The following is a 22,346-nucleotide window of genomic DNA, read 5'->3' as shown; positions in this document are numbered from 1 at the left end:
ACTTTCACTCTAATTTTGAAGAAAGGATAAATATCTGATAGATAAACCATCCACTTGAATACGATAAAAGTAAGGAGAACATTAGAGGTAATAATCATAAACAATCTAGAATAATTAAAAGGTATACGGTTTAGGCGAAAGGGTTTTTTTTGTTTCATTTTGATCCAAGAGATAGACATATAAAAATTGAACACTCAATATATTGGTAAAATAATAATAATAAAAAAAAATGAACTCACCAACATTTAAATCAGAACTTTCACCTACAATGTCACCCATAGCCTTTGGCTTGGATGACAAGAGTTTGCTGAGCTCTCCTACGAAATTGAAGCTGGATTCTGGTGGACACAACGCAGGGTCGATGAACTCTTTACTGTATCCTACCTCTTTATCCAAGCTTAGTGAGTTATCGAGAACTGGTAGATCACAACAACGAATGAGGAGAGATTCCGATACATTAAGGTCCGTCTCACCTATCAGACTTCAGTTTCAAAATACTGGTAATGGTAGCCAAGGTTGTAATTTCGCGAATATGAATGCACCAAAGATGTTGAAACCAGAATACTTGAAAAAGCACTCTACTACTTCATTACCATTGCTGTCGGCCCTCATGATGAAAGGTAACCACACCAAAGCAAATAACAATGGGGCACCATCAGTGAACAGTAGTACCACAGCAGCAAATTTTGATGACGTGACAAAGATAAAAGAAACATTGGATCTGCTACGGCAAGAGGTGGTACCAAAGACCAGAAATAAAGCAAAAACTCCAGAAATTTCCGAATCACAATTAAATCCAACTGAACCCCAGGGAGCAAGAAATGTCTCTGAAGCCAACAGCGAAGAGACTGTGTTTGATAACCCTAATGAGTCACATACAAAGACTGACATTGATAATGTTGATGAGCAGCAATACCTAAGGGAGAGAGCATCCCATCAAACGCTTACTCCACGTATTCTATCGAACGAAACAAATGTATCGGTTGAATCCGAGGAACCAGAGGTCACCAATGGGATTAATGTTGACATGCTACCCACCGACAGAAACGGTTTTGTTCAGATTGAAAACAAAAATGTCAACACAAACAGGTATAGTTTCATTTCTGCAACTTCTACTGATTACGATTTGGAATGGTATGAAAACCCAAATATGTTAACGAAGAATACCAACCCCCGTCCTGGTCCTATGAACAGAGTCTCCTCTGTCATTAGAGAGGACATTACCAATCAAAATGTTGAGCATCAAGCCAGTAACAGTTCTACGTCATTAGAAGCGACGAAACTGGACTTGAAAATAAAGCAACTTGAATTGGAAATCAGTGAACTAAAATTGCAGAATGAAAAGCTTGTACATTCAATCAATACTAACCGAATCATCGAGGACAGATTACTTATAGATTTGATTGGCGGGAGCCACGAGTCACACAACAGCCTTAAACCAACACAGAGCAAAGACATGGAGAAGAAGGTCAAGCAATTGGAGAAAAAATTTGACAGCTACAAGAAAGTGTTGAAAAGATTGAAGGTGATTAATGACTCTCCACCTCTTCTAAAAGGCAAGCACAAACATAACAATAAAAAAACTAATGAGCACCACAAAAAAAATGATAATATTCAATTAACTGACAACAGGGGTCGTATTTTAAGAATTTCCAGCACTGAACTAAGAAAAATAGATGAACAACAGGATTCGTCAGCATCTCCTTCATCTTTCTCTGAATTTGAATCAAGCGAATCATTCTTGGGAGACGATGAAATTGACGAAATTGACCTGGAAGAAGCCATTCCAGATGATAAAATTGTGGTTAAGAAAAGACAAGATGCTACTTCTTCTACTGCCAGTACCACTAGTTCTAAAAAGGGATTTCATTTGAATTTCCAAGTACAAGTAGACGAGCCAGAGAAGCAAGAGCCATAAGAATTAATGAGATAAAATCAAAGTAAAATACAAACCAAGGAGTTTCGTATTTTGTATTTTTTGTTTTGTTTTCTATTAATTATTTATTCTTAATTCTGCAAATCTTTGTTTCTAATTTTGTTTTTTCCATATCTTATTTCCTTAGCATAATTGAGTCGAGGCATAAGAAGAAACTTCTTAAAACTATTAAACTCCCCCCAGGATACAACTAAAACACTTTTTAATTTATTTCTCTTTCTCTTTTTTTTTCGTTTACCAAATTGATACACATACAAGGACCGGAACGTTCAAAACACCATTTTTTATGTTTTTATAATACTTTTGTTTGTTTTACTAATATTTTAATTTTAATTTATATACATCAATAATATAATATAATATAATATAATAATACAATAATATAATATAATATAATAATTACGGCTCATCGGTAATAAACTCCGAGCTGGGACTTTGATGAAAAACAACAACAAAATAAGCACAGGGTAAAAAGGCTTCCCTTTATAAAAGCTCAGAGGGAAAGCAATCTTAACTAAATTCAAGTGCGGGGCAGAAGTGAACCAGACTTGATTTGTTGTAAGACCTACTAGAGTATATAAAGGTGTCTTAAGCTGTGCATCAGTAGTAGGAAAGTAGTGCGATAATAAAAGAACTATAACTGCGTGATAATAACGGATACACTACAAGAGCTTAAGAATAAATGACGGTTGCAGAGACACGGCCTAAACCGTGGGAGACAGGTCAGAATATTGCAAACGGTGCTGAATTTGACAGTGATGCTAATACTCTTATGGCAAGGCCTATTAATGGTAATGGTAATGGTAATGGTAATGGGAGTGGGAGTGCAGATGAGCAGTTAAACAGGGAGGAATCAGAGCCACCGGAGGTTGTACCAAGGCCGCCTGGGTTGACGAATAGCGGGAACACATATGGAAGTGATATGTATAGAAATAATGCGGGCTATGGATATGATGGAGGCATGTATAGTGGTGGTATGTATGGTAATAGTGGAGGAATGTACGGGAATAGCGGAGGAATGTTTGGCTCGATGTATGGCGGTGCTCTTAACAGATACGGCGGTGGAATGTATGGTGGCAGTTTTGGGAACTACGGCTCGTATTATGGTAATGGTATGTATGGTGGAGGCTACGGAGAAAATAATATGAATGGTCTTGAACAAATAAGTGAATCCACCAGAGCAACATTTCAGCTTATAGAGAGTCTAATCGGAGCTGTAACAGGTTTTGCTCAAATGTTAGAATCAACATATATGGCTACTCACAACTCCTTCTTTACGATGATATCTGTTGCTGAACAATTTAATTACTTAAAAGAAGTATTAGGCTCTGCTTTTGGTATTTTTGCTCTAATGAAATTCCTCAAGAGAGTTTTATATTATATAACACAGGGTAAAATGGGGACACCCCCTTCAAAAAGAATTAATAGCTCCTCAAAGGGTACTGCAGGCGCTTCTCCTATGATCGAAGAGTTTAGTAGGTTTTCAATCACTGGTGATAACAAAAAACCTACAAGACGGATAACATGGAAGCCTCTAGTTTTCTTTTTAGCTGCTGTTTTTGGATTCCCATATCTACTCAATAAGTTTATTGCCAAATTACAAGAAGTACAGAGGAAAAACGGTGTTGCAATAGATGGCAGTAACAATGGTCCTATTGACCCTTCAAAGCTAGAGTTTGCCAGAGCTTTATATAATTTTACTCCGGAGAATCCACAAGTGGAGATTACATTGAAGAAGGGGGACTTAGTAGCAATTTTATCCAAAACAGATCCTTTGGGCCGCTCTTCTGATTGGTGGAAAGTACGAAATAGAGAGGGCCAGTCTGGATATGCCCCATATAATTATCTAGAGATCATCAAAAGAACTAAAAAGGCAAAAAAATCACCCGATGAAGAAGTATCTACTAACTAAATATATACCATGTACATATACACAAGTTATCATTGCATTTTTTTTTTGTAAGGTCGGGTACATACTGTCTATAAAGCTAGTTTGTATCTTCAGTTTATGGATCAACTGGAATCAGGGAAAAAGTTGATATTCAGCGCTTATAACTAACAATTAATTATTTCAGTAAATTATTTGGTGGATATTAACCTTACGATACTTCCTACCAATAAATCCTAGAAAAAGTCTGTCCCAGCGCGATAATTTGAACTCTAAAACAGTTCTTGTCTTGAATTTACCATATGTCCAGCTACCCATGTACATTGCACGTTTCTATCATCACCATTGAAAAACCATTTGGAGATAATACCATCAATATTGATCTTTGGTGGTTGCGTTATGTTGTTAAACTTTCTTAAATCCCCTAGTCTTTGCCATTCAAAAATATCAACATTAGAATCTGCAGTTGAAAGGTTTATTAACTGGGCGTCAAACTGTTTTCCTACTTCAAAGCTACCAATCCTATCCTGCAAGTCGATAACCGATGCACCACCCATAGTTCCTAAGTATAAACATTCTGCCACTGAAAGCTTGGTGTTATCCTTCTCCTTTTCATTGGAGCACTTCATTGCTAGATGTCTAGATGTCAAATGAGCATGTCTGGCAGCAACCAAAATGCTGGGAGAATATCCACCAGATACATCACTCCCTAAACCGATCGATATGTCCTTCTCTAACAAATGTCTAACTCTACATTCGCCAGAAGTTAGAGATGAGTTTGACACTGGGCAATGGGATATACCTGAGCCTGTAGTCTTTATTAAATCTTCCTCATCTTCGGAGAGGTGAATACAATGTGCCAATACTGTCTTTCTTGATAGGAGTCCAGCCTGATTGTAAACGTCAGTGTAACTGGAACATTCTGGGAACAAAGATTTCACCCAGGATATTTCAGCCGTATTTTCAGATAGGTGTGTTTGGACATGAAGGTCTTTTTGCGATGCCAATGTTCCCAAGTCATGTAATAGTTCTCTAGAACAAGTTGGTGCAAACCGTGGGGTTAATATTGGCAGCACTTTATCGTCATTTAAGTCGTTTTCGAAGAACGAAACCATATCTTTACAACCATCCAATGAATCCTTTGTACTCTCTACATAATATTCGGGACCGTTCTGGTCCATACACACTTTACCCACAAGTGCTCTCTGTCCTAATTTAGAACATAGAGTTCCCATAAGTTTGGCCGACTCCGTGTCTATGGTAGTGTAATATACTGCAGTAGTAGTCCCACATTTCAGTGTCCGTTCTATGACCTTTGAGTATACTGTATTGGCTATCTCAAGGTCATTTAAAGAGGCCTCGAGTGGGAACGTGTAAGTCTCTAGCCAATCCAGCAAAGTCGAATTCCCAAAAATCCCACAGTTAGGGTACTGTGACGAATGGATGTGAGTATCAATGAAACCAGGGAACATGAACCTCTGCCCTGTGGGGTCTGTGAGGTCAAATACCTTAATATCCCGCAGAGTCACACTTGGGTCATATTCGAGAGCATCCTTGAGGGGGTCCTTGGAGCCCTCCTTGATAAAGACGATGGTACCGGAGTCCTTGTCACTGGCAAAACTAACACCGAGAGCACAACTCTCACGTACTCTCAATGCTCCCAACTTCGGCGTATCAATAAAGTTACCATAATACACAACAATCTTATACACCTGTTCTTTCAACTCCACCATTATAACCTTTTTTCTTATATACCTTATTCTTACAGTCTAAAACTTATGAATAATAATAAATGGTTTAAAGGTAATCTCTTTATATATTAACGAATTGTGCTTTTATTGAGTCAAGTTCATTCAATATAGAGTCACCTCTCGAGACAGCAAGAAATGAAAATAATATTTACATCCGCGGATGGGGAGTAGTTAATAAAGCAAGTGATCAAAGATTAAGTCATTTGCCATTATTACTTACAGTCTAACTTGAAGTTATAGAAGCAATTACTGCCAGCTATTATTAAGAAACAAGTAGTCCTCTTTAAGCTATTACCTGCTACTAATATAGTAATATCGCTATATCCTTCCATTTCTCGTCTGGGGGTTTGTTTGGGACAGCCGTTCTATGATTATCGGCTTACTATTTTCGGACTGATAAAGAGAGATAGCAAAGATAATCTATTACTCTTTTAGGTAATAGACGATAAGATAAGCAAAAGAGAGCTTGTCCACGGAATGAGATATGATGGATACTGCTCTATATTTATTTATAAAATGACTATATTAAATACAGTTTTTATTAATGATATTGTCTACATTTCCCTATATTAACATGTTAAATTGAGCCAATGCAAATGTATAAAATAACTTATTGCCAAGTCTTTAGGTTTTTAATGATCTTATGATAGTTGACGATATAGCTTTCACATGTTATAGGGATGATATAATCAAACTGCAGTGAAAAATTGTGGGTCTATATCAAACTGTTTTGGCATGTGAAATATGAAATGTCTAACACTTTTTTATGTTTGTAAGACTATATAGAGAGATAACGTCTGCTATAACAATAGCATAAACTAGCATATAACTTATATAATCCAAGAACCGCAAAAAATGATGACATTTGGAGTACAGTTAGTGCTCATGATGGGTTATTTGATCCTATTGGGAGCCATTCTTCTGGAGAGTAATATCTACGACAAGCTATTATCAAGCTTACAGATTAGGAGAGGAGGAAGTGGGATATCTATAAGAAACCTGGACCCTTCCAAGGACCTTGGTATAAGTGGTGAGAAATTGTATGAATTCTTCGAGAAGAACGTTGGAAGTGGAGTAAAGTCAACTTCCTCGAGGAATATATCGTCACTATATGATTCTTTTTATGACTATATTTTCCATACCGAGCCAGAGGAACAATGCTCTGCTGGGAATAGTGCAGTAGCGAGGTTGACAAGAGATGTGGCACCTTTGCCGCTACACTCTCATAATGATTACTGGAGAGATGTACCGTTACTGAAGGGACTCGCTTATGGTGCGATGAGTACAGAGGCTGATGTGTGGTTATCTCCTCATAAGGATACAAGTTATAATGAGAACGCGGATGATCTGGAAGATTATGTGCTTGTGGTGGGCCATGATGAAGATTACATCGACCCTATCGCGAGGACCATGGACAAACTATATTCGGAGCCGCTATTTAAATTGTTGGAGAGTGTCAATTGCCATAAGTCTGATAAGTCCCATCGCAAAAATGGTGTTTTCTTCACCGATAACCATCTACCTCTCTACGTATACATTGATTTCAAATCTGATGACAACGTACTAACATATAAGCTGTTGATGGAGAGGTATTTCAAGAGATTAATCGAGAGAGGATACTTGACATATTATGATCTTCAGACCAAAAAGTTAGTTGAAGGACCTCTGACTGTAATTATGACTGGTAATTATCCTACGGATACCCACATTTTGGATAATGGAAACGGTGATGGTTATTACAACGATCACAAGAGATACATGTTCATAGATTCTCATCTACTTGAATTATCTGAGGCTAGTAGTGACATAGCCGTGACTGCTACAGCATCACTCTCCCAGCTCCTTGCCATTGCTAATTCTAGTAATATGAAAGTTATCCTTAGAGGACATCTGAACGAAGATGAACTAAAAACAATTAAGAGTTACATAGATAAAGCCCATAAGATGAACCTAAAGACCCGGATATGGGGCATCCCAAGCTGGCCTAGAAACATGATGCACACGCTCTGGAGACAACAGATAAACGACCTACATTCAGACCTCTTAAACGTGGATGACCTAAAAGGCGCTTCGCAAATGTAGGCTGATACTATCACATATATACAAATATTTTCAAGCTATATAGAAACAATTCTAGGTCTCGGTATAGCTTTATGTGACCTACTTCTAATATTGTTAATCAATATATTTGCTAGTAACAGAATGCGTAAATCATCCGATCGGAACAACCTGTGTGCGTCGGCTCCTTTTTTTCTTGCACGTACAGCGTTGTATGGAGGCAGGGAAGGGGTTTACTCGAATAGTATTGAAAGGTTGGTACATAAGGTTATAACAGTTATATAGTCAATGTATCTATTGTATTTGAGTTTATTAACCTTTTTTTGGTTGGCAATTACGTATTTTGGAAAAGAAAGGAAGTTAGAAAGATGTCAAGTGCTGATCCTATTAAGATAACTACTAAGGAACAAGCTCAAGAGTTTCTAGATAGTTTTGATACTTTCTTATTTGATTGTGATGGTGTTCTATGGTTAGGTACGCATTTGTTGCCAAACACCAAGGAGATCCTGCAGTTTTTGACAGATGCTGGTAAACAATTGGTTTTCGTGACCAACAACTCTACTAAGTCTCGTAAGCAATACACGAAGAAGTTTGCTGGGTTTGGTATTGAAGTGACGGAGGAGCAGATCTTTAATTCGGGTTATGCTGCTGCCGTTTACGTGAGAGACTTTTTGCAATTGAAGCCCGGCCAGGATAAGATTTGGGTTTTTGGTGAGTCTGGTATTGGTGGTGAACTAGCTGACATGGGTTATGAATACCTCGGTGGAGAAGATCCAAGATTAGAAGAACCATTCAATGCTGAGACTTCCCCATTCCTTGTTAACGGTCTTGATGAGAAGGTGAAATGTGTTGTTGCTGGTCTGGATACTAAGGTGAACTACCACCGTTTGGCTATGAGTTTGCAGTACTTGCAAAGAGAAGACGTTCACTTTGTTGGTACTAATTATGACTCAACTTTCCCTCAAAAGGGACACATTCTACCTGGTGCTGGCTCTATGGTTGAATCATTGGCAGTATCTTCCGGCAGAAGACCCGCCTATTGTGGTAAACCAAACATGAACATGTTGAACTCTATTGTCTCAGCTACCAAGCTTGATAAGAAGAGGTGCTGCATGGTTGGTGATCGTTTGAACACTGATATGAGATTTGGTGTGGAGGGTGAACTAGGTGGTACGTTATTAGTTTTGAGTGGTATTGAAACTGAAGAAAGAGCGTTTGAAGTATCCGAGGAACACCCAAGACCAAAATTCTACATTGAAAAGCTAGGTGATATGTACGATCTATTGAAAAACTGAATTATCTAATGACTATATTGGAAGTGAAATTATCTGTTTGTTTTTTTATCAGTGCAATAATAACCTAATGATTTTATAGAAATTTTTTTAATGGTTGTTTGATTTTATATCTATGACTCAAAATAAATAAAAATAAATATAAATAGACATTTTTATATCATATAGTATCCACTTAAACTAGTAATTAATGGAGTAGATATATAAAGTTTTAAAGTTTTAAGCAATAACATTTTAACTATAAAAATTAATTCCCAGAGAAATACATGCTATTTAACTGAATCAACAGTTCTTTCTCCTTCCTTTTGTATTACTATTTTTTTAGAGAGAAGTAGTTGTAAATGAGGACTAAATATTTTTTCCTTCTCAGCATCCACAACTGCTTCGGAGTCCTTTTCAATAAATTCTTTATCTTCTATAGCTGTTTTTTTCCTTGCCAGCAAGTCAGCAGTTTTTTCGAATTGAATAAATAGTAATTCACTTCTAATCATTAGATCTTTAGCATCTAATGACGTGTGCAATTCGTTGAAATACTTTATCACCTGATCAAAACTCTCTAAGTTTTTTATAATTGGTTGACTATTTGTTTGTAATATGGCTAACATAAAGAATAATTGATATTGAGAAGAATAGTAATCGGTGAAAAATACTTCCCAGATACCAAAAATATCGTCATAGTTGAATTCCCTCTTAAACCAAACTAATATCATCCTGAAGCAGAAGAATAAATCAGAAGAATCACACTTGGTTAAGTGTGCACTTAACTGCGGTAACATCAACTGACATAAATCCGTTAAAGCGAGCATTTGATCGCGAATACCTGATTGATCCCTTAAGAAATTCCTTTCCATACGTTCCATAAAATTGACGAAGCACCAAAATGTTAAAGATTCATCTCTAACAATATAGTATAAAGGTGAAAGTAAGTCTGTCATACCCTGTACATAGCCTAAATTAGGATTAAAAATGTTGTAAGTTTTAAGAATGTTAGAGAGAATTTGTAGATGTGGGTTGTGTATTGTCCAATGGTCATCACCTTCATTTTCTTGTACTTTTGCCGTGGATTGTTTTCCATCTACTGTATTATACATATATATGTCAACATTTCTATCGTTCCTTTTCACATCTTTTTCAATCCTAAATAATTGATCTTTCCAATATTCTTCCTCAACGATATCCTTTAGAGAGTCCTCATTACTCCACCTACTCTTTAGTTCATCATATTCAAGATTCAAAGCGGTTTTCATCTGATCTCTTTCATCTTTCGATGAATCCCAAGGAAATACATTTAAAAGAAATGGCCAGACCTCTTTTCGTAGAGTTTGGTCCTCTAAACCCCCATGAAATATGAAATCCTTTAATTCGCTTACAGTCAAGGTCAGACGTCCTTGACTATCAAATAAGGATTTCCATTTTAAGTTTGTTAGTGGGTGGTTTCTTTCTAAAGCTCTATTCATTTCTTCTTCCGTAAACTTGACATCTTCATTTCCATTTAGGCCAAATTCACTCAGCAATATCTTACGGTATGAATTCGTAGCTTCAATATCTTGGTATTTTTCAGCTTCTTGTTTGACACATAAGGCCCATTTTGCGAGATATATTTTTGCAGAGTCAAAATCGTCTTGTATCTCCACAACTTTAGGATTTTGAAGCATTTTCTTCACATAGTAGTTATCTTTATTCTTTTCCACAAGTTGAACCACAGGGTGTCTCTTGATTAAGTTACCCATATATGTACCAGTCTTTGCGGTTAAATCTGCAAATTGAGACATTACACTCCATTTAGTAGACTCCCATTTGTCCCATGCAGTTTGTTTTAAATTTTCTACTGGGTCATTACTAGCCTTCACATCTGATTTCGGTTTATTATCTTCTCTCTTTAAGTTTTCTGAGGAAAAGTTGCGTAGATCTTCGAGACTAGCATTAATGAGCCAGAAAGTAGGTTCTGAAACTGCCCTTTGTAAATCCACAATCGCTCCTAATGAATCTTTGAAATCCTGTCCACCCCAATACATTTCGTTAGAGCTGTTAAAAGGATCGAATGATTTATTTAGTTCTTTCTGTTTAGATTTAGTAGATGGACACATATCATCATGGAAGTAGAGGATCGGAATCGAATCAGTTTCCCGAGCACTCTTGGAGTATAACACAGCAGACCCATACCACCATGTATTCGGTAACTTAAACTGTATAGAGTACAGTGAAGATATTTGAATACTAAACTGCCAATCAGAGCTAAAGAATGAACCATTTGAAAGCAGCATAGTTAACTTGTGAGTGCTCACAGTGAGATCAAGCAGTTTAATATCTATATTCTTCATTTCAGCCTTCCGTAAGAACGCTGCATCTTCAGAATCGATATTAGACTCCGGGATCCAGGACACAGTTGCCTCAGTCGAATCTGAACCATCAATCCTCGTTATCAGAAGGAAACCAGCAACATTATCCTGTACATTCTTCGTAGGGTGAGTGTAGACCTGTGATTTGCAAAATAATAGCTTCAAAGTCATCTTAGAAACCCAGAACAAAAGGTGAAAATCGAAAAATTACACCAATAGTTCAGATAAAATTTTTATTGCTGAGGCTATCAGATATTAAAAGAGCCTTGGCCCTGAAATATCAATATGTCTAATGATATACTAATATAGTCCAAAGGGGAGGCTCATCGCCTTTCCATGAATGTCCCGATTCCTTGTAAGACTCAAAAGCTATTGCCCCTTAGAAATCCCCGCAGCAAGTTAAAAAATTAATTTATAAATTAGGGTTCAAAGAAATCTTGAAATCGGACCCTGGTAGTTTTGAATTTGCCCTATTATAACCCTAATCACGTGCCACACATAGAAATGAATCTTAATTTGAACACACATCTCTAATATTATATATGTAGGGGTAGACTATTGTGTGTATAATTTGTTTTTGTGAACAATGTGGCATACACTCTTTTGCCACTTATATAGTACTTTGTCTTCTAGTATTTTAGTATTTACAGCGCTTCCGACCATGTGACGTTGAAAAGGAATGAAAGCTATGCTAGTCCATTATATAGTATATATAAAAAAACAGAACATTACAATAATGTACAGCTGTTGTTTAACCAATTAGTGTTGCAGTTCCCTATTTACTAGAGCGACGCTATACGTAAATCATTATATTTAATCATGTGCCTATCATTTTAGACGGTATGGTAAACTATTTCTGTGATTTTCTTTTTTGGTGTTCTTGGAGGGCCCATAGTGCCAATTTTGATTATTGCAAAGGGACAACTATTTCATATTAATTGAATGGGTTTTGGGGGATTAATAGAGTTTTCTAGTTAATAACAAATAAGGATCGAAATAAATTATAAAAGAACACGAAGAAATGATTAACTCTGATCAATTGCAGACTATGGTTACCGGTTTTGGTTTAGCTATGATGACTCTCATTGTGGTTTACCATGCTGTCGCTTCCACAATGAACGAGAAAGAAGAATAGATCGTAAAAGATTTTGATATTATTTGATAACTAAGATATGGTTATTTGCTGTGACAAGGAATATATCTAGAGTTAGATATACTTGTAATGAAAAATCATCTGGTATGAATGTTATATGGTATATCAGCTAAAAATGGTTATTTGGTTTAAAACAATGTTTTTACCTTATAAAATCTGTTAATTATTTCATAGCAACCTGTATATTGTCCTTTGACTTTATAGTTCTATTTTCTACTAAATAAAAAGCTTAATAAATATATATATATAAGTAATAATAATAATAATAATAATAATAATAATAATTATATCATGAATAAGTAAAAATAAATTTGAAATTATTTATTTAAATAGTCGTTAAGTAATAAAAAATATCATGGTATAAACACCTAAAGATATGTATATGGCAAAAATAAAAAATAGTTAGTTACGGAGCTGTTTAGAAAAACTCCTCTCCTAATATGTCTTTACAACATTTGATGACTTCATGTACAGCTTCAGCCACATCAGTATATGCTCTTGCAAAAGCTATACCATGAACTTCTGTCCAATGGTACTGCTCGTAGTCGAATTCCTCCTCTTTTTCAATAGGAACTTGTTTCTTGAAAAGGGATTTTTCCAAGGATTCATCAATTGTTTGACCGCCTTTATTTATTGGAGATGCAGATGTTACAGTTCTCATTTTGCCCATATTTTCAAACTTAGATATCAAATCATATAACTTCTTCCTTGACAATATAGGATTTGGAAGATATCTTGGAATTTTGTTACTGGATCTAAAACAATTGGAAAGGATATAGAATACGAAAATGACGGAAGCAACACTATCCCTTCTCACTGATAACAGAGCCCTACTAACATCGGTATCATTGTCTTGTTCCCATATTTCAAAATAGGTGCCTGATATTCTTGCTTCAATGATTTTTTCAAGTAGAAAAGCACAAGAATCTATCAGTTTCTTATATTCTGCGGGAGAAAAGTTGGAAATAAATTTTGGTTCTACAGACGCTTTATTCAAAAGCTCCCTAATGGCATGAATACTTTGCGTAAGACGAACCTCTCTAATATGCGCCAATGCAAGAGCCAAATCAGTTGGCTCATCGTTTAAATCTCTGTATAGATATCTATCGGACACTGTTTGATAAGATTGACTTAAATGTGCAAGCAATGATGCCATTGAATATCTTAATTCAACTCTCGCCTTAAATGACCACACAACCCAATTGATTGGAATAGAAATAGCTATCCCAATTAATAAAGATAATCCTGTTATCCAAGTATTCTTCCAGATTTTGGAAGTATTGTGGTTATCTTCACCCTTACTATATGGTTCTAAAGCTATCACTGTAAAACATAATAGAGAGGTCATACTCGACTTGGAATTAAGGTAGACCAAAAAGTTCAATGATGTAGGTACTACTAATATGCCTGCAAATGCACAAAGTACGTAAGGACTACTAAAGTGTCTCGCTTGATTAGCGGCCCAACCCCAAAATATACCTATTATAGCATAGCCAATTCTACGAACAGGAGAACTCCATGTCCCTGAGTATCTCCTATGAGCCAACATGTAAAATATCAAAGGTGCCCACCAACATTGAAATTCCTGATACCAATGTGCAGATTCAGGTAGCCAAGTCGGTAAACTTAAAAAAATAACAACAAAGAGAATTTTCAATGACCATTTCATCTCCTTACCTGAGATGACTGTAGTAAATTTCCACAGGTTATAGCGCCATTTGTTCTTAGTAGTATGGAAATTAAAGTCACTGTGATCAACAGCTCTTAAAGATACACCCACTTTCTCCTTGGATTCATCCTTATTATACTGATGTCTTGAAGTGTATGCATTATATAGTCTTTCAAATATTTCATCAACATCCTTTTTAGTTTCAAAATAATGCAAAACATTACCTGCACCTTCATCAAGGACACACTGCCTAGGCAATCTTTCTAATGCTCTATTGAGTGGATAATTGGGCATTAGTAATCGCCAATGAATATCTTCAGTCAGACCTTGCAAGGCTTCTATTACGGCCACCATACTCTTAGCAGAATTTCTGATATATCTTAGAAAGAGAAAACTATCAACACAATCTGTATCCCTCAGAATTTCGGGTGCAAAATAATTTGAAGCGGTAAAATTCTTGTAGCATATATCCAGTTTGTAGATACGACGCTTTAACTTTGAATTCCATAACGCAAATTTATCGTCAAAAGAGGCGGATTTATCCTTTTCAGCCTCTGAAATAACATCAGCTAGACATTCTAGAATATATATCATTTCAGTTAATAGGGAAAAAATATCTTTGGAAAATGTTGATCTAAGAATGGATAGATGAATATCCTTCTGAGTAAATTCATTACTCAACCCACCTTTCTGGGCAAAATATGAACTACCGTGAAAATTACCAAACGGAGTAGTTGCACCGGTTTGTGCAGCGGTATTGGATAATGACGTTTGACCTTTTTCTTTAGATTTTATTAAGAGATCAGTTAAATGTGAAACATGAGCTTCATCAAGAAGAATGCTTCGAACAGGTATAACTCTTAGGGGACTTACCAGAGCTGTCAAAGCATTTCTTAAATTACGTAGCTTATTTCTGTCATATCTTGAGAAAGTTATTTGATTTGAAAATTCTCTATATTCCTGAGCTAAATTCACATTTAAATTTGTTATCATATTTTTCTGTTTTCTATCTTTATTATTTGTATCTGAGATATTATCTTTGTCTATTAGTGACACAAGGAAATCTCTACATGATAACATAGAGATCCGATATTCTTCCATCAGTCTAGTGTTCCCACTTTGCGGGAAAAATGCTATGCAAATAAGACCAGATAATAATACGCCAAATAGATAGGAAATACCAAAGTCCCAATATAACTTCCACCTTAAATCGTGTTTAGAAGATACCAAATCAACGGTATGTGTGAATATGATTGCCAAGCTGAAAGAGTTGAAAAAATAACTCAATCTTCTATATATTTCTTTCATAAAGGTAGCAAAAAGAATAGCCATAAATAGACTTTGGAATAGAATACCACCTTGGTGAGATGCTGTTGGGGCTGTTGCCGTAGATATATACCAAGCCAGCGCTGACCAACCGAGCCCAAAAGCAGCTCCAGCAATGGCTGCAATAGAGATCTCCAATTGCACACCTACATTTCTTACTGGATGGTGTACTATTGCTGCTATAGGAAGAAAATATCTGTATCTATGGCCAATCCAGGACCCAGATGGGTGGATAGCTACAATAACAAAAGCACAGAAATAACATAAAGAAAACTTGGTAACTGGGATTAAGTTAGTCCACAAATCATTCAGAAACTTGGTTCTAATCACCGTTAAGTCATTATTAGACGTATGTATGACCTGTTTTGATAGTCTTTTCAACAAATTTGTATTATTTTCATGTACATCTTCACCGGATGATTTAGTCCTAAATTCCTTCTCCGGTTGTGAAAACAGGGCATCGAAGTAACCGTCCCGCAGCTCTTCAAGCATATAATCTTCTATCTCGTCCCATTGTTTCTCCTTTACTAAGTTATCCAGTCGTACATGTGAAAAGGACGTGAATGATCTCTGTGGAGATGGGGCCAACGACGGACCACCGAGAGGGGTACCAAGTGCGCTGCCAAGTGGACTGCCAAGTGGGCTCCCCAAAGGTGAGTGTCCCAAAGGTGAATTTCCTAACGGAGATCCTAATGGAGACCCTAATGGAGACCCTAAAGTTGCTCCTCCAACAGCAGCTGACCTGTTAGCAAGCTCTTTTAAGGAAGCTGTAGAGCTCTGGTAAAACTGAGGTGCACGGGATAAGTCATCCAAATGAAGAAAGCTCGATTTATCTCTTTGCCTTGGCAACATAGATATAGTGGTCGCCTGTTTATTTTCAAGTTTTTGTTTTTGATGTAGTAAATAAATAAAACTTTTCTGCAGCAGAGCACCTTCTCTGTCCCTTTCAACAACAACAATAACACTTTATAGACAGTAACAATATACAGTAATGATTAACAATTATAGTGTTATTAAGATGCCTTGACTAAAAGATAGTCCGAGTCCCTCTCCATAAGGGAGCTTTTAAAGCTTTTAAATTTTTTTGTGCGTGCGAGTCCTCTAGTAAGAAGCTTTAAAGGGCTAGTTAGACATAGTGAATATAATCGAGTTAATAACAGTTATAACGTCTCAATTCGATATACACTCTATTAACAGGCTGTTCTGGTGAAGTAAAAGATATTAGGTTATGGATGGGAATATTCCGTGGTATATAAGGCAGACTGACAAGGAGTTGTTGCAGAAGTTCAAGTTTATACAGAATCAGGAGGATGAGCGCTTGCGGGAGGCGACAATTGTCAATGATGAAGGGTCTCGGTGGTCATTGGGTGTTAGTATTCTTGAAATGAACGATTATAGGAACCGGTATGTGAATATCATGCCGTATGAGCGGAATAGGGTGAAACTGGCGGTTCGGGACTACAAGCGGCAGAATGATTATATAAATGCGTCGTATGTGAAGGTTGATGTGCCTGAACAGAGTATACACCCAGGATACTATATTGCGACGCAGGGTCCTACGGAACGCACGTGGCAACAGTTCTGGCAAATGTGTTATAACGAATGTCCACACGGGGACATAGTAGTGGTTATGGTTACTCCGCTAGTGGAGCATCATAGGGAGAAATGTTTTAAGTATTGGCCGTCTAAGAACGATCAGCCATTCGTCTCGCCAAAGCTGCAATCTCCAAGTGAACTACCCATGGATGTGTCGGAGTTTCGGGAAGAATTGACGGTGTGCTACGAGGATAGTGAACGAGTGGATGAGCTATACACATATACCAGGCTTACAGTCAAGGGATCATCCACAAAGAAGACCGTGCACCACTTCTACTTTGACCAATGGAGGGACATGAGCAAGCCCGAAGAAATTGTGCCCATTGTGAAATTGTCTGAGCATTCGCATGGGCTGAACTCCAAGGGCAATCCAATCATTGTTCACTGCTCTGCGGGTGTTGGTAGGTCAGGGACGTTTATTGCTTTGGACCACTTGGTGCACGAGACTAAGGATTTCAAAAACTTGTCAGAATTCCCAGCTTTACAAGAATTGAGAACTCCTGACAAGCACTATAAGAGAGACCTTATAGAACAAATAGTACTACAACTCCGGTCTCAAAGAATGAAAATGGTCCAAATGAAGGACCAATATACATTTATATATCATGCTGCCAGGTACCTCTACGAGAACATGGAATAGAAGAATTTAGTATATTAGAAATATAATTTGAAGCCCCATAATGAACTTGATATACGAACAGTCGAAAAAAAAAATCACAAATACAACAGAGCCTGAGTCACAAATACAACTGAGCCTGATTCACAAATACAACATAGCCTGATTCACAAATGCAACATAGCCTGATTCTCATTCCCACAAAGCTGTAATATATTTACTTTTGGTTGAATAGTAGCCATTTCACATCGTGTTATACTGATATCATAACATACGTCTATCACATTGCACTATATCACCAGCTACGGATTTGGTGAGCAAACAAAAAAATTTTTTTCAGTGAGTATCGTGCGGTGTTTTCTGTGGGATGTTGAAATATTTTTTTGCGATGAGCATTGCCCAAACAAAAAACCAAAAAAATTTTTTTTTTCTTAGTAACTTTGATGGTTTCTTGGTAGTATTGGGTTTTATTTATTAAACTTAATAATATCAATTGGTTAATAATTTGGAATTGGAAGTTTTTGAATTGTTAAGGTGCAAAAAAGACCTCTTCAAGGAAACTAATACAGAAAATAACAATGGCTGACGGTGTTTTCCAAGGTGCTATCGGTATCGATTTGGGTACTACTTACTCTTGTGTTGCTACATATGAGTCCTCTGTTGAAATTATTGCTAACGAGCAAGGTAACAGAGTTACCCCATCTTTTGTTGCTTTCACTCCAGAAGAGAGATTGATTGGTGATGCTGCTAAGAACCAAGCTGCTTTGAACCCAAAGAACACTGTCTTCGACGCTAAGAGATTGATTGGTCGTCGTTTCGACGAAGAATCTGTCCAAAATGACATGAAGACCTGGCCATTCAAGATCATTGATGTCGAAGGTGCTCCAGTCATCGAGGTTGAATACTTGGGTGAAACCAAGCAATTCTCCCCACAAGAAATTTCCTCCATGGTCTTGACCAAGATGAAGGAAATTGCCGAAGCTAAGATCGGTAAGAAGGTCGAGAAGGCTGTTATCACTGTCCCAGCTTACTTTAACGATGCTCAAAGACAAGCTACCAAGGATGCTGGTGCCATTTCTGGTTTGAACGTTCTACGTATTATTAACGAACCTACTGCTGCTGCCATTGCTTACGGTCTAGGTGCTGGTAAGTCTGACAAGGAAAGACACGTCTTGATTTTCGATTTGGGTGGTGGTACTTTCGATGTTTCCTTGCTACACATCGCTGGTGGTGTCTACACTGTTAAGTCTACCTCCGGTAACACTCACTTGGGTGGTCAAGATTTCGACACCAACTTGTTGGAACACTTCAAGGGTGAATTCAAGAAGAAGACCGGTTTGGACATCTCCAACGACGCCAGAGCTTTGAGAAGATTGAGAACTGCTGCTGAAAGAGCTAAGAGAACTTTGTCTTCTGTCACTCAAACTACCGTCGAAGTCGACTCCTTGTTCGAAGGTGAAGACTTTGAATCCTCTTTGACCAGAGCTAGATTTGAAGACTTGAACGCTGCTTTGTTCAAGTCCACTTTGGAACCAGTTGAACAAGTCTTGAAGGATGCTAAGATCTCCAAGTCTCAAATTGACGAAGTTGTCTTGGTTGGTGGTTCCACCAGAATTCCAAAGGTCCAAAAGTTGTTGTCTGACTACTTTGATGGTAAGCAATTGGAAAAGTCTATTAACCCAGATGAAGCTGTTGCTTACGGTGCTGCTGTTCAAGGTGCTATCTTGACCGGTCAATCTACCTCTGACGAAACCAAGGACTTGTTGTTGTTGGATGTTGCCCCATTGTCTTTGGGTGTCGGTATGCAAGGTGACATCTTCGGTGTTGTCGTCCCAAGAAACACCACTGTCCCAACCATCAAGAGAAGAACTTTCACCACTGTCGGTGACAACCAAACCACCGTTCAGTTCCCAGTCTACCAAGGTGAACGTGTTAACTGTAAGGAAAACACTTTGTTGGGTGAATTCGACTTGAAGAACATCCCACCAATGCAAGCTGGTGAACCAGTCTTGGAAGCTATCTTCGAAGTTGATGCTAACGGTATCTTGAAGGTTACTGCTGTCGAAAAGTCTACTGGTAAGTCCGCCAACATTACCATCTCCAACGCTGTCGGTAGATTGTCTTCTGAAGATATCGAAAAGATGGTTAACCAAGCTGAAGAATTCAAGGCTGCTGACGAAGCTTTCGCCAAGAGACACGAAGCTAAGCAAAGATTGGAATCCTACGTTGCTTCTATCGAGCAAACCGTTACTGACCCAGTCTTGTCTTCTAAGTTGAAGAGAGGTTCCAAGACCAAGATCGAAGCTGCTTTGGCTGACGCTTTGGCTGCTTTGCAAATCGAAGACGGTGCCACCGAAGACTACAGAAAGGCTGAAGTTGGTTTGAAGAGAGTTGTCACCAAGGCTATGTCTTCCCGTTAAAACTTAGAATAAAAAAATTAATTTTTAGGTAATTTCTTTTTATCATTTTGTTTACTTATCCTTTCGGAACTTTTGTATCTTATTTATAGCTAAAGGGAAATAAAATATTACATGTTTTCATAAAAGTTGCAAGTGCAAATACTTAAATACAGGCAGAGAAACACTTTAATTAAGCATAGCGTGTCTTGTAATTGTACAAGGACCTCTGACTTCGTCATACTTCATTATGCCGCTACAACGAGGACAACAACATCCGCGTACTGGAAAGCCGGTGGAATCGATTCCTAGTTGTTCACCCTTCAACATCGCTTTTTTTACCTCTCTTGCTTCGGGAATATACTTGCAATTCAAGCATCTATAACCACTAAATTTATAGCGTCCATAACAACGACTGCAAATACGGTTCTTACCTGTCCAATCCCTGTAAAAATATCTTACACCTGTACGTGGACAAGATATACAATATTTCAAATTTCTAATATCCATATGACGATTACCTTCTATTAAACATTCTTTACCACAAGAGCGAGCTACTATTTTATTTGCAAGTAATATATTCTTTGGGGTTTGTAGATGGATACCAACAACTTCTAACTCTGATATTTTCTGATCGATAAATCCTACAAATTGAGGGTCTCGTAAAACGACTTCTGGGGGGTCTTGTCTCTTATGACCACTTCTACAATATGACAATATATTCTGTAAAGCAGACGCCCCAGATATGTTACAATCATAAGTAAATTGGCAACTGACTAACCGTCCTTCTATAACTTCAGGACGTGCTGATCGTGTAGTAACCGTTGCAGATATTCCTAGAGATCTTGCTATGTGTACTATAGCATCCATTATTGAAGAATAAACGGTTTGGATAGATACCTTATATGTATTAGGATTTTCCTTACGTTTCACGACATATCCATCTGAATCTATAAGACCAGCCAAAAAGGCCTCTCTGACCTCAATATCTTCAGTCCACATAAAAGAAGGTACTTGCTTTTCACCGCTAGTTTCTTTCTTGAAGCCTAAAGTTAATAGTGTATTCCAAAAGGGATTGTTCTTCCTAAGATTTCTAGTCTTCCGCTTCTCTTCTATTTCATTTCCATAATACAATCTTACGTGCTTTGCACGCAGAGGAATCTTCTCATCTTTATACGTTGGATAAATACCCCATTTCCTTCCCAATACAGTCAGACTATTCATTAAATCTATATCTTGACTATCAACTGTAATTTCGGGTTCCTTTGTTGTACCATCACCAATCCATAACCCTAGTAACCAAGCCATTGCTGTTATTGCAGGAGTGATTAGATGTCTTTGACCACTTAGATGATGAGATAGTATTCCATTACCAACTAAAATAGGATTACATTTCATAGTTGATGTCACCCGCATGGAGGCATCGAGATAGTCTAAATCTCTAACCTGGATTTCATACGTTAGATAATCACCATTTATTGAGCGCTTTTCATTAATAAAGCTTTGAGCCTGTATATAACCTAGTTCTGTTTTGGGGAATACTTTATGATGATTTTTTGGAATTGAAATAGGTCTTCCGTCGTGTGTCAAAACTTCTTCTAAACATCTCCATTTAACAGTCAAATTAGACTTTTTATTGCTGTTTTCGAGGCAAGGTATAGTGGGTGCTCTTAGAACAATTACATGTGAGCCAGTGCAACAGAATCCAAGACGTTGGTATACGGTTTTCCTTAAAGGATCCAACCTACCGGGTTCCCCTTCATTTGCTCGATGCTTTGTTTTTTGCACTATTTCATAAACAGTATGACGAGCTTTACTCAGGCCAGTGATTCTGGCAGAAGTGCCATCTTCGCACATTATTAGTGAATTAACCCTGAGCTCAGAAACTTTTTGAACTTCACCACTACTCATTATAACAGTAGTATTTTTTTCAAACATTTTTTTGTGAAATCTAGGATGGTCTCTTTAGGTAATATCTTCTTATATCAAGTTATAACTTTTTATATCCAATGTTTCTGAAAAAAGTAGATAGAACTGATTTAAGAAAATACCCCTTAAGACTTTATGAATATTCCGTTGTCGATAGGAACATAATTGATCCTTTTTATACCTAAGTGTATAATGCTAGGTAGGCATATTGCTTTGTAATTTTGAAGCGGAGCTTTATGGCAGTTAATTAACTAGCGTAGAATATCGACACGTATTGTTTTCGTGAATCTAAAGTACTGGTATAATTGGCGTCTAATTAATGTACATTCATGGTATTTCGTGGTTTATTTCCTATAGACGCCAACGCCAAATCGAAATAGTAGGGGTAGCAATATTG

General features: G+C 37.2%; 10 protein-coding genes across 10 annotated transcripts; 6 read left to right on the top strand and 4 right to left on the bottom strand.

Moving 5' to 3' along the window:
- Positions 1-229: 229 nt before the first annotated feature.
- On the top strand, positions 230-1,918 carry MMR1 (Mmr1p; the record flags this gene model as incomplete). The annotated part of the gene is made up of 1 exon (XM_071052393.1): positions 230-1,918. One exon carries the CDS (start codon positions 230-232, stop codon positions 1,916-1,918), a length of 1,689 nt encoding a protein of 562 aa, XP_070907014.1.
- A 700-nt stretch (positions 1,919-2,618) lies between these two features.
- PEX13 (peroxin PEX13) lies at positions 2,619-3,848 on the top strand (the record flags this gene model as incomplete). Its single annotated transcript, XM_071052392.1, has 1 exon — positions 2,619-3,848. The coding sequence occupies one exon, from the start codon at positions 2,619-2,621 to the stop codon at positions 3,846-3,848; it is 1,230 nt and encodes a 409-aa protein (XP_070907013.1).
- A 248-nt stretch (positions 3,849-4,096) lies between these two features.
- On the bottom strand, positions 4,097-5,557 carry GUD1 (guanine deaminase; the record flags this gene model as incomplete). The annotated part of the gene is made up of 1 exon (XM_071052391.1): positions 4,097-5,557. One exon carries the CDS (start codon positions 5,555-5,557, stop codon positions 4,097-4,099), a length of 1,461 nt encoding a protein of 486 aa, XP_070907012.1.
- Positions 5,558-6,430: 873 nt separating this feature from the next.
- Positions 6,431-7,657, top strand: AIM6 (Aim6p; the record flags this gene model as incomplete). Its single annotated transcript, XM_071052390.1, has 1 exon — positions 6,431-7,657. The coding sequence occupies one exon, from the start codon at positions 6,431-6,433 to the stop codon at positions 7,655-7,657; it is 1,227 nt and encodes a 408-aa protein (XP_070907011.1).
- A 344-nt stretch (positions 7,658-8,001) lies between these two features.
- Positions 8,002-8,928, top strand: PHO13 (4-nitrophenylphosphatase; the record flags this gene model as incomplete). Its single annotated transcript, XM_071052389.1, has 1 exon — positions 8,002-8,928. The coding sequence occupies one exon, from the start codon at positions 8,002-8,004 to the stop codon at positions 8,926-8,928; it is 927 nt and encodes a 308-aa protein (XP_070907010.1).
- Positions 8,929-9,194: 266 nt separating this feature from the next.
- Positions 9,195-11,435, bottom strand: GYP7 (GTPase-activating protein GYP7; the record flags this gene model as incomplete). The annotated part of the gene is made up of 1 exon (XM_071052388.1): positions 9,195-11,435. One exon carries the CDS (start codon positions 11,433-11,435, stop codon positions 9,195-9,197), a length of 2,241 nt encoding a protein of 746 aa, XP_070907009.1.
- Positions 11,436-12,835: 1,400 nt separating this feature from the next.
- BRE4 (Bre4p) lies at positions 12,836-16,264 on the bottom strand (the record flags this gene model as incomplete). Its single annotated transcript, XM_071052387.1, has 1 exon — positions 12,836-16,264. One exon carries the CDS (start codon positions 16,262-16,264, stop codon positions 12,836-12,838), a length of 3,429 nt encoding a protein of 1,142 aa, XP_070907008.1.
- A 376-nt stretch (positions 16,265-16,640) lies between these two features.
- On the top strand, positions 16,641-17,648 carry PTP1 (tyrosine protein phosphatase PTP1; the record flags this gene model as incomplete). Its single annotated transcript, XM_071052386.1, has 1 exon — positions 16,641-17,648. One exon carries the CDS (start codon positions 16,641-16,643, stop codon positions 17,646-17,648), a length of 1,008 nt encoding a protein of 335 aa, XP_070907007.1.
- A 554-nt stretch (positions 17,649-18,202) lies between these two features.
- On the top strand, positions 18,203-20,044 carry SSB1 (Hsp70 family ATPase SSB1; the record flags this gene model as incomplete). Its single annotated transcript, XM_071052385.1, has 1 exon — positions 18,203-20,044. The coding sequence occupies one exon, from the start codon at positions 18,203-18,205 to the stop codon at positions 20,042-20,044; it is 1,842 nt and encodes a 613-aa protein (XP_070907006.1).
- Positions 20,045-20,209: 165 nt separating this feature from the next.
- Positions 20,210-21,958, bottom strand: HO (Hop; the record flags this gene model as incomplete). Its single annotated transcript, XM_071052384.1, has 1 exon — positions 20,210-21,958. The coding sequence occupies one exon, from the start codon at positions 21,956-21,958 to the stop codon at positions 20,210-20,212; it is 1,749 nt and encodes a 582-aa protein (XP_070907005.1).
- Positions 21,959-22,346: the final 388 nt, after the last annotated feature.

The sequence above is a fragment of the Nakaseomyces bracarensis genome, assembly GCF_045282275.1.
Source record: "Nakaseomyces bracarensis strain CBM3 chromosome Unknown Scaff8_0, whole genome shotgun sequence".
In the NCBI taxonomy this organism is placed as follows: Eukaryota; Fungi; Ascomycota; class Saccharomycetes; order Saccharomycetales; family Saccharomycetaceae; genus Nakaseomyces; species Nakaseomyces bracarensis.
Note: the sequence above shows the minus strand (reverse complement) of the source record. Positions and strands in the feature narration are given on the sequence as shown.